The sequence below is a fragment of the Ambystoma mexicanum genome, chromosome 5p (assembly GCF_040938575.1).
Source record: "Ambystoma mexicanum isolate Mex_15411 chromosome 5p, UKY_AmexF1_1, whole genome shotgun sequence".
NCBI classification, from domain to species: Eukaryota; Metazoa; Chordata; class Amphibia; order Caudata; family Ambystomatidae; genus Ambystoma; species Ambystoma mexicanum.
The window spans coordinates 730,526,650-730,537,258 of NC_090930.1; the positions used below are offsets into that span (position 1 = coordinate 730,526,650).

The 10,609-nt window shown below is 43.7% G+C and overlaps 1 protein-coding gene across 4 annotated transcripts in view; it reads right to left on the reverse strand.

Annotated features, from left to right (window-relative positions):
- Window positions 1–9,574, reverse strand: part of ENOX2 (ecto-NOX disulfide-thiol exchanger 2) — a 2,107,113-nt gene extending 2,097,539 nt beyond the window's left edge. For all 4 annotated transcript variants that reach the window (XM_069613111.1, XM_069613112.1, XM_069613109.1 and 1 more), the window contains exon 1: window positions 9,301–9,574. In XM_069613111.1, coding sequence (XP_069469212.1) covers window positions 9,301–9,337 — 37 coding nt within the window. In that variant the 5' untranslated portion in view covers window positions 9,338–9,574. The remainder of the gene's footprint in view (window positions 1–9,300) is intronic.
- Between the last annotated feature and the right edge of the window lie 1,035 nt (window positions 9,575–10,609).

Here is a 10,609-nt window from a genome sequence, read left to right on the forward strand (position 1 = left end):
CATCAACTCTTGGTTTTGCGTTCTTCTACCCATACCATCATTTGACTACGTGGAGAACATCTAGATTGGTATTCTTTCCTCCAAAAGGTGAAAAGCAACAGGATTGAATGGCGGCCATATAGCATTTTGAGTAATACTTAACATTACTAAAAAAGTGGTGATGAAAAATACGTTTACTTGATATAAAGCAAAAAGTTCAGTAAACTGTTTTATGCTTTGGAGATTATTTGTATATTTTAGAAAACATCTTTTAGTTCACCTCAAGCATATTCTGCACAACTAAGTTACAAACCAAGTTAGAGGTCTTAAATAAGGCAACAATCAAATACGTTTACAGTGACGTCTAGACCAGTATTCACGTGTACCACGTATATTAATCTATGAAATGACTTTCCAACTAGTGCCCACTGAGGTTACAACAGCAGTGTTCACTCTACCAGATTAGTGTAAATCTTACACAGTAATATTACGGACACGTATTATTCTGAGATCTGCAGAGTGAACAAGAAGAATGATTCCAAGTATTCTTTGCTTCTCAATCGGATTCATGGGACTGCTTACTGCTAGAACCAGTGCCAGTTTCTAAAAAGTTTACTGAGTGGATTTTCTGACGATTTCTTAATGCCATAGGCCTCTGAATCCTCTACCTACTGCTTCTGCACGCTTGATTGGTTGCTTTGTACTATTAACACTTCAGACCAAGCGGTGCAGTATAAACCTACCAATATGACATTAACTGTGTGTTTGGTCATAAAGGAGAATTCGGGCACATATAGGAGGCTTTGCAAGCATAATGGATCATGTATATGATTTCTCTATGCACTATGCAGGTTTTAAACCTTGCACCCTAGCATCGGGTGTCTCCATGTCCATTAAGGCTCCAATATCCCACGGTTTACATTTGGTCATCGCTGCTTAGACCCTGTGCACAGACTTTGGGGCACTGCCATTAATGGAAGAGACAGACCAGTTCAGACTCACCTGCAGACTGCAAAGCCCTCACATGCCAAGTCTACATCGTCAAGTACAGAAGAAGTCTCCACAACCCATCTAAAGCCATGTAGGTCCTGAAAACAACACGCATTCTGAAGAAGGCCAGGCACATACTTCCTGTGTTTCTGCCTTTGGTGCAAGAAAAGGACGACATGGATTCCCACGTCATTCTGCCAATCTCTTGCAAATGGGCTTCACCACTAGTGCTGTTTAGAAGACAAGTCATCTTCTTATTTTTTTATTTCCCCAACTGATTGAGGCCCTACATGTCCGAACTCCTTAGTGCCAGTGGTGACTTGGTATTGTATTTGTACTTGGAACATGTTTAGTTCACGTTAAAGGATTGTGTAGCTCGCACCTGCTGTGTACAACTAGTTTTAGTTTTGATTTGCAGTGCTCCATTGATCATTTATGTTAAGGTTTGTAGTTTAAACCACGCTCATCCATTTCCTAATCTTCGGTATGGAAACGTATTTTCCGAGCTGGACAATATAGTGGGGATCCATGAGTTTCAGTCCTCCCTCGTGGTTGGCCAGTTACATTAGCTCAATCAATCATTCTCTCATGGTAGTGGATGATTAAGCCAAAGTCACAATTTTGAAGGTCGGGAATTATTGTCCAATTGTTCAGAGCTTGAAAAGGATATCAGGCATTCTTTCAAAAGCAGCATTTCCAAGTGCCGATGGTAATAGCGCGTGGTGAATTACATTGCCTAAGTATCTTATCACTTCTTCCATCTGGTTTAATGACACCTGGGCAACGATTTCTGCTGTGGTTATAAATAGCAAATGAAAGACAAGAGTTGACCCTACAACCACTTCCCCCGACTTGAAAGACATGGTAATCCACATGTACCATAAAGTAGAATGCAAGTGGGAACAAGGAGGTCGGGAGATTCCTCCCAAGTACGCCAATAAATGCTTTCCTGAAGTAATGGCCCAGTCCCAACCACAAGAGCCTATTGATAACATGACCTCCAACCACTGGAGAGACAATCTACAAGTGGAGGCTTATTCTGCAGGTGACATAGATCACTACTGATGAGTATACACCGAAAGAACAGGTGTCTTTGAAAAACGACAATGAACACAGTGTCAAAGAGAAGCCTTAAGAAACACCCATGCTCGCTACCATCAGTTGAGTCATATCAACATTGCATCAATTTCTTCTTCGTATGGCCATCTGTTATGGAATCAGTCAGCGACTACATACAAGGATTATATGCAATAATGGAGCCACATACTTCAGCTCCCCTTCCAATCCCTGTATCGGCAGTGGTGTTTACCCTGACAGCTGGGGAGGAGGCACTGCACAGAAACCACAATTCCCAGAGTTTCTGGAACAGTACAGTGCCTGTGCATCATGCTTACGTGCTGCATAGGAATGGGCTACCTGCAAATAGCAGGCATTAAAGGAGAGCATTCAAAAGACTCCTCGCTTCTTAACAATCCCCCTGGCAGGTTCAGGGTCAGAAGATTATAGAGTCAATTGGTTCAGGATCCAGCATGAATGAGGAGATGAGACACAACTATGACCAGCAATGGGAAGAGAGACATGGGCTGCATTCAGCTGCAGGTATTCCCCAAATACAAAATGGGATCTCATGTATGCATCTGAAAAATAACTACTTATTGACTGCAACCCTCATCTAACGTATCCACCTGCTCATGGGGCACACTAATGCCAATCCACCAGAGAGGTCCACTTTAGTCGGCTGCATGATCTAAAGAAAACGTGCATTAAGAGTTGTCACGCCCTGCTCCATTCCTTCAGTGAGCCTGCAACCTTCTAAGACAGGGTTCAGACACATTCGAGTTTACCTGTAATTAGTTTCACTACAGTCATACCTCTCACTTTTTCTTTCATGTGCCACTTCCATGAGCCGTGGTTCTGGACTGAACCCCGAGCCCCAAATAGCTGCATCAGTGAACCAATATTATGGGAGCTATTTAGTTCTCACTTGTGGCTTAGAGAGGCCGGGTTAGCTTGACAGCAAACGCGACCACGGTCTACGGTTGACTCCCCATGCCAAATATCAAGTGCATGAAGAGCAGTGGTCGAAGTGAGCGGGAGCGGTCGGAGCAGTGCTCCTCTACTTTTTTAATTACCTTGTACAACTCCTATACTTTTATTTTAAAAAGAAACCGTTTTGGAATGGTTTCGTTTTAAAATAAAAAAGTGTAGGAAGAAGTTGAAACCTTCACTTTCAGTGTACTGCAATGAACGTTGCCTTAAACAGCAGGTGCAAGTGTTTGGGGGGTGTATTGTGTGTAGGAGGGGTCGTGGCAATGGAGTTTGTGGGGAGTGGGTGCAGGCCAGTAGGGAACATAGTTCCACTTCTTCTTTTCGTACACTTCGACCACTGATGAAGAGTACAGACATTTAAACATGCAGGGTCATACAGATGGGACGAAAGGTTATAGCTCGCCTAGCTTGCCTTTCGTGTGGAAATGAGATTAGTGGCATGTTGTGTGCTAGCTCCCTGCTTCCTAAAGATAGCTCTCAATTACTAAGTGTTGCCAGATAAACAGGGGCTGCTTTTAGCTCCTGCTCATCAAATCTTTATTTTCATCCAAGTACTATTCCATGTGCACATGTGCGTGAACCTTTACACCCATCCTCCCGTCCTTCATTAACAAGTATGCAATGTTTTACCTTGTTGATGCATGCCATAATGCAGCATAGTGCAAAACATCCATTCTATACAACGTTATGTAAGATTCTTGCAACATCCTTCTAGCTTTAAAACGTACTACCCTATTGGCTATAATGACCTGGTAAACTGTGCACTGTATATTCAGGTTATTCACCCCATCGGTTGTATACTAATTGACCTTTTCACAATTGACCTCGGGAGAATTTACCTAATTTAGAAGGTCAATTAGGACAAATATGCAGGGGGAAAACCCTGCAACCCCCCACCCAATCCAAAACCCCCTGCAATCCCTCACCCAATCCCCTTATATTATTTATAATCCAAAACCAACCCAATACATATATAAAATAACTACAATAATATATTGATTGTTTATTTGTATAGCGCCTATACACGTGTTTCAAGGTGCTATATAAATATAAAGGTCAATTGTGCAGAAGGTCAATTAGGACCACTATAATTAGGTCAATTGTGCAAAAGGTAAATTGTAAAAGGTCAATTTAATTAATACGACCCCATCAGTCTCAGTTCCCTAGCTGGAAACAATCATGTAACCTGGAATTTTAATGAAGAAATGACTTATTCCCAGACACCCTCAGGTCTCTACACTAGCACCCATCACCCACTCCACTTTTGAACTAGATCAAGTTACCACATACACTGTATACCCTCATCTTTTCTTTCTACCCACTGACCACCACGCCAAAACCTACTCATGCAGAGAGGAAGCCTGCAGCATAGTAAAGGAAGGGGAATTACCAGGGATGCACAGTAGCAGCTAGCAACAGAGGTTTAACACAAGCTAGCAAAATGTTAAGTATTTATTTATTGTAAATGTAATTGTTGCTCAAATTAGTTGCTAACTGGGCTGAGCCGTTGGCTCAGCGAGAGTTTGAAGGAAAACCTGCTAGCTACGATTACACCATTGATTTGACTGACTAGCAGGTCCATGTGTGCTCCGGAGAAAGGTTGGGGGCGTCACAAGCATGCAAATGAGCGTGGGTGTGTGTGCATGGATGTGTGTGAGGCAGAGAGCTAGTAGCCATAGTATCAGGACACAGAAGAACCGAAGAGAGGTTTCCTGCTAATCAGCTAGCGTTATTTCCTAACATTCAGGAATAGTGATCAACCTGTACGAATATTTTTCACAGGTAAGAAGAGTCCGCACCTGTGATCCAAAACTTTGACACGCTGCCACTGCCTTGATAATCCACTGTATGAAAGGGACTAACCTGCCCAGGAAAAACAGTTGTTTGGGACTGGCAAACCTCCATCCAAATAGGTAGGCACAGTTGGTTGTTAAACCTCACATTTGCAGGTACATCAACTCAAGTTAGAGTGAGAGAATAGGGGCAGAGAGGGAATTCAATTGCTTTCCTCTTGGCACTTATGACCTGAAAAACTGTATAGGGTAAATTCCATTATAAAGTATGCTATTCAACCAATCAGCTCCCTTTCTTGACCTTCCTGAATATATGCCATAGTAAATCCAATCGCCAACATATGACCTGATAGCACGACCCCACCCTGTAAAATTAATTTGGCTTAATTCCAATCGGTGAAGCCTTCACTTGCAAACTTGAAGACCCTGTTAGCTCCATTTCCTCAAGCTACCAAAATCTCTTGAAACATCAATAAGTCAATTATCCAGGAGTCCACAGAAATCATGGCCAGTCAAATGTTCTTTAATGTGAGACAGTTACATTCCAACATAAGCATCACAGGGTTATCTTCTGTTTATGACGCTGATTTTTGGGGCAACTTTGTCTAGACATTTTTAAAAAAAAATAAAGGCCAGATTTTGTGGTTCAGTTTGATTGCTTTCCTAAAGAAACCATACATTTGGTAGTCAACCAGAGCACTGCCTGCTCTATGGTGGATTTCACATGCAAAATACACTCAGAGTTGTTTTTGTAACCAGCAACACCCACCTTGGGGACTTGGTACTCACTCCAATGATCCATTCAGACACACTAACAAGGCAGCGCTCTGCTGTAGGCACTAATGATCGTTGTACCCAAAATCATGGCTCTAGTCTAACGCCTCGAAGGCTGGATCCATGCTGGGTTTTCAGGACACCCCTCGTTAATATTCATGAGATGAGGAATATCATGAAAACCCGTCAGGATTCCGGCCTGAAGTTGGACAACCCTGCGCGATCGTACAGGCAGTCAATGCCTTGCTCCAACCCTGTGTATTTCTTCAAGCATAAGCATGCAGCTCTCCACTGCATGCGGAGCAGGACACTAGGGCAACGGTCGTAAGGCACACAGTGGGCAGCTCTCTATTGAGCAATATTCTGGCAACAGAACCTTTCCCTGAATGCAGTGCTGGGGTATACTAGCACTGTCTGTATGCCATGCTTGCCCTTAAATGCTTTGTGAGCAAACCAAGGCATTACTGCCAAAAGGGAACGTTATTCACCTCCGTTACCAGATGTGGGGCTCCAGTGCAGACATTTTGGCAACATTTGTTGGCCTCCGTCTCCTCGGTTTGCCCAAAGGCCCTTGACAGGGCTAAGAAGGCATGATAATGTACCAGACCACCAACAGAACATAAATGAGGTACAGTTGTGTGCTTATTAGTGCCAGTATGTTGTTTGTGTTAGAGGTGTCTGTAGCATGTGCTCTTATGGCATTATGTTGGAATGTGGTGATAGTGGCGTACCGAGCAGGGGGTGGGGCAGCATACCCCTCTACGTCCCCCCCCGAGCGGCTCTTTCAGTAGCCGCACTGGGACATTTGGGCTGGCAGCTGGACACAGTGCTTCATTGTCCTCCTGGCAGTGGCAGTGTGACACCTTTCATGTCAGCACCCCCATTTGCAATGAGGGTGCTAACGGGAGGTGTCCCGCTGCCAGGACAGTTGGGCTGGCGGCTGGGCACAATGATTCATTGTCCTCCTGGCAGCAGGGCAACTCCGGGTCTGCACCCTCATTGACAGGCCAGTGTTGCCAAGTCTGCTTATTATATCAATTGACTTTGGGCTTGTTTTTGCCCAAAGTTGTTTATAATATTTGGATGTTGCTTTTCACGGTTTCTGTCCGCTTGTTTAACAATATGTGCATGTGTAATTGGTCTTGTTTACATTGCAGCTTAGCCCATTCCACGTCACTGCCTCCTCGAAGCGTCCTGCACTGGGCTACTGGCGGCACTTTATGACATGCAGTTACTCCTTTGTCTTGCTTCAGGGTACTGCCTCCTTTGGATAAGCTTAGGCATTTGACAATGATGGGATTTTCGCATCTGAAAGGCCGCTCACAGATCGTTACCTAGCCATAACACCACTTCAAAGGTTAACCAATGATGTCAGCTACCCTGAGATGCAAAAAAGGAATTGTTCTGTATTGCAGAATAGCAAGCCACAAGTTTGTGATAACCATTCTTTATCCAAATTACATTGCTACACAACCTTTATTAGCATTCTCAAAGTGAATAAATAGAGAAGTGTAAAAATAAGATATATTTCAAGCTTGTATCATTTTGCAACCTAGGACTTCTAGTTTTCATTCATTAAGTAAAAAATAAAACTAAAACAATAATCTTGTGGCCAAGCATGTTTTCTAAGAATTGACAAATTGCAAGGTTGCTTTAATACGCGGTGTATTTTTCAAATAAAATGATCAGAGCACTCAAGTTACCGTGCCATGCGTGAAAAGACCATCCAGTCCTGTTTTTTTCTCTTTTGGATTCTGGGATTTGAAGTTTTTTTTTCGCCACTTGAAATTTAGGAAAACTACAAGTCCCAGAATTCCAAGCAAAAACAGGAAAGATGGCTTTCTCACACACAGCCATGAGAAACTTTAAAGCTCTGCCTGTAAGACAGTGTTAATATGGGCTTTGAAACACAACATTTAAATATTTGTACAAAGTGCAGCATGAAAGGTATGTGTTCAACTGTCTAAATTGCACAGTGGGTTAAAATTCCAGCTTCACTGTTTAAAGAAACTGTGTGATCGTGGGCAAATAATACAATTTCTTCTACTCACTGGCCCGAGCAGAGCCAACATTAATTTCATCCGCTTTTTCTGCCAGTCACCAAAGTATACGAGCCGTCCAGATTACTGCCACACAAGAGAACGAGTGAAACACTTGGCTATGCCCTGTTATGCTATGTCTTGTATAGTACACAATCTACCATTTTCACTGTTACTTGGAATTTCAGGATCTGCAGGATGTGGGGATAACTTAGGAGCAGGACAATTTGCTTTGTAGCAATGTTGATGAGTGCAGATATGAGAAGATAGGCATGGCTCTATGGGGTGATTAAGTTATATTAGTTTTGTGAGTTGTCTGGAGCAGCAGATAATGGGCGCTCAAGGTTGGTAACGTAAATTGTTTTTGTGATCGTAGTGCATGCTGTAGTGGTGTTTGAGCATTGAATGTGTCCATCTCTGGGAAGCGAGTTGGAGAAATGTAGTGCGAGCACATGGCTTCTGGTGGTGTACATTCCTCTGTGCAACTTGGGTTGGTTCTGTGGAGATTTGTCTAGAAACAACTGTACTGTCCTCTGACCAAATCAGCCCCTCGCAAATGCTTTGGTATTGCCCTAGGACTCTGCGTCATGTCTGTACCTTTTTTGTCCATTTGTTATGTTGGGCGCCCTCAAGCCTCTTGGTCAGTGGTGCGCGGTATAAATATAATCAAGTAAAGAGATGTGATGTTCGTTAGGGTGGGATATAGATCGACTTTCAGGTACTTACTGTTACCATATCCTGCACAACAGACCACCTGATAACTGAGGAGAACCTTTTTCACTTTGACAGCATCACAGTTGGGCACATTTATTTAGGTAACAATAAGCCATGGCAAAAAAACATAGGGCTCACGGTTTCTAGTCAGTTTCACAGGACCTCCCTTATGAGTGCCCAGACTCCTTAGGCACAATTGTAGTACTGCAGACATGCCAACATGCCCCACTCCAGCAAGTAGTCCAGTCCTGGTTTTAACTTTGTATTCTGGTACTTTTAGTCATAAAACTGGCATCAGGGGGCCACCATTGTCTAACCCGTTCTTAATGTGGCATGCCACAGTAATGTACAGTTTGTGCTGGGCTGGCAGCGGAGGAGGAGCGGTATGTGGGGTCGTGTGCTAAAATGATTCTGTTTTTTTTTGTTTAATGTGTTTTTTTCATATGCTGCGACGATTGCGTGTCAGTTTAGCATTCATTTTCAAGGGTGCTTTTGCGAGAGGAAAAAATAAAAGGACTTTTTCCATGGCTCGTCCCCCACTCTTGCAATACTGGATGCTCCCCTGAGTGGTGAGGAGTGAATATTTCCTTTTGAGGAGTTTGTTAGTGAGGGAAGAGATATCAGGGGAGGGTGTATGATGGAGCAGAAAGGGTGATCTGGAAATAAAGGATACACTGTACAGATCGTAAGCGAATAAGTTATCTGAACAGGTGGATGCTCTGGTTAATAGTTTAGCTCTTGCTGACAGTTATCTCAGAACGCTATAATGACGTGCAAGTTTTGATGAAGAGCTGGAACCAGCACCACACAGAGAGTGAACGAGTCAAAAGCACTGCATGAGGACTGACAGAGAGTGGACGAGTCCTGGGACTTGCATGTAGATGGAAAACGGCGCCGGTACGGCCTCTCAGTTTGGAAACCCCAAAATCACGAGCACATCCCGAAAGACAAGCTCTGCTTACCCCCGCCACCGCTGCTGAAGTGGTAGTCGTTGTACATTTCTGGGCTGCCTCCTGCCCCGATTCCCTCCTCCGGCTTCTCTTACGAGCCTATACGCTGCTCCAACAGTGTTGTCCCCCAACATCCAACGGTCCGGGTCCCGGAAAAGGCTACGCGTGCCAGGTTCCTACCACCCGCCGTCCGTTTCTTACTGCCTAATTCGTTGCTGTCGTCTCTTCAGCACTAGCACCGCAGCCAGCAAGCTGCAGCGCTGACAACCCGCTGCTGATTGGCACAGCATCACGAAGCCGAACTGACGTAGACACGCAAGTCGTCTGGGAAGTGTAGTTGTTCAGGTTACTAATTTCACACGGCGCTACAGTTGATTGGTTGGGAGGAAAGGATTGTTACCAGGAAGCGGAAAAGCGAGCGTGGCGGGGGAGTTTTTTTGTCTGATTTGGTGCTGCAGCTCCTGGCGAGGATTAGCAGAAAGAAAACAAAGCTAACAAAAAGTTGCAGTAAAGCTCGTAACTTTCGCACACGGCGAATGTGTATATTAGCAGCCCTGGGAGCTGAAGTGCAGAGCTATTTCTCGGTGTACCAGCAGGTTGTCTATGATAAAGTGCCTGGCTGAAATGCTATGTAGTGTCACCACACTCGTCTTAATTCCCGTGGGGTCAGAAATCGAGGGCGCTGTCACATTTCACAGAGTAGCATTTGGAGGCGGGACCCATGAAGCGTCTGAGGCTGCTTCACATTGTATTTATTTAAAGTACATTCATATGTTCTTTTAAAGTAACTAAGGATCCAGCAAGAAAGATACATTCTTAGCATTTGGGTTGCTCTAAGAGCATAGGCGCTGAGTGGTGGGGGGGGCAAAGGGTTGAACTGTCCCCTTACATCTGAGGAGGCAGGAACATTTTCTGCTTCTGACTGAAGCTGTGAAAGTGGCAATGCTGCTGGAGATAACAATATAAACTTTTTATCCATATAGTGTAGAAATAATATTAGTGTAAGTGTTTGAATTATGTAAAGGTTCTCCTAGGGCAACACAAACAGTTTAATATTCCTGATGTACAATCGATCCCATCCCATCATTCTGGGCCAAATCCGACAGTGATTGCTCAAAACTCTAAATGTATTTAATGTTAAAGGTTTTTATACCGTGCACGGTAGAAGTAATTCAAATTAAAGCCGTCTCCAGCTTTATACCTAGTAAATCCCTACAATGTTCTAGATACAGTAACAATTGTTCAGTAGAGCCAGTTTATCTGCCTATATGAATCTCACTACTGGTTCTCGTACAAGCATTCATTTCCATACTCAATTATA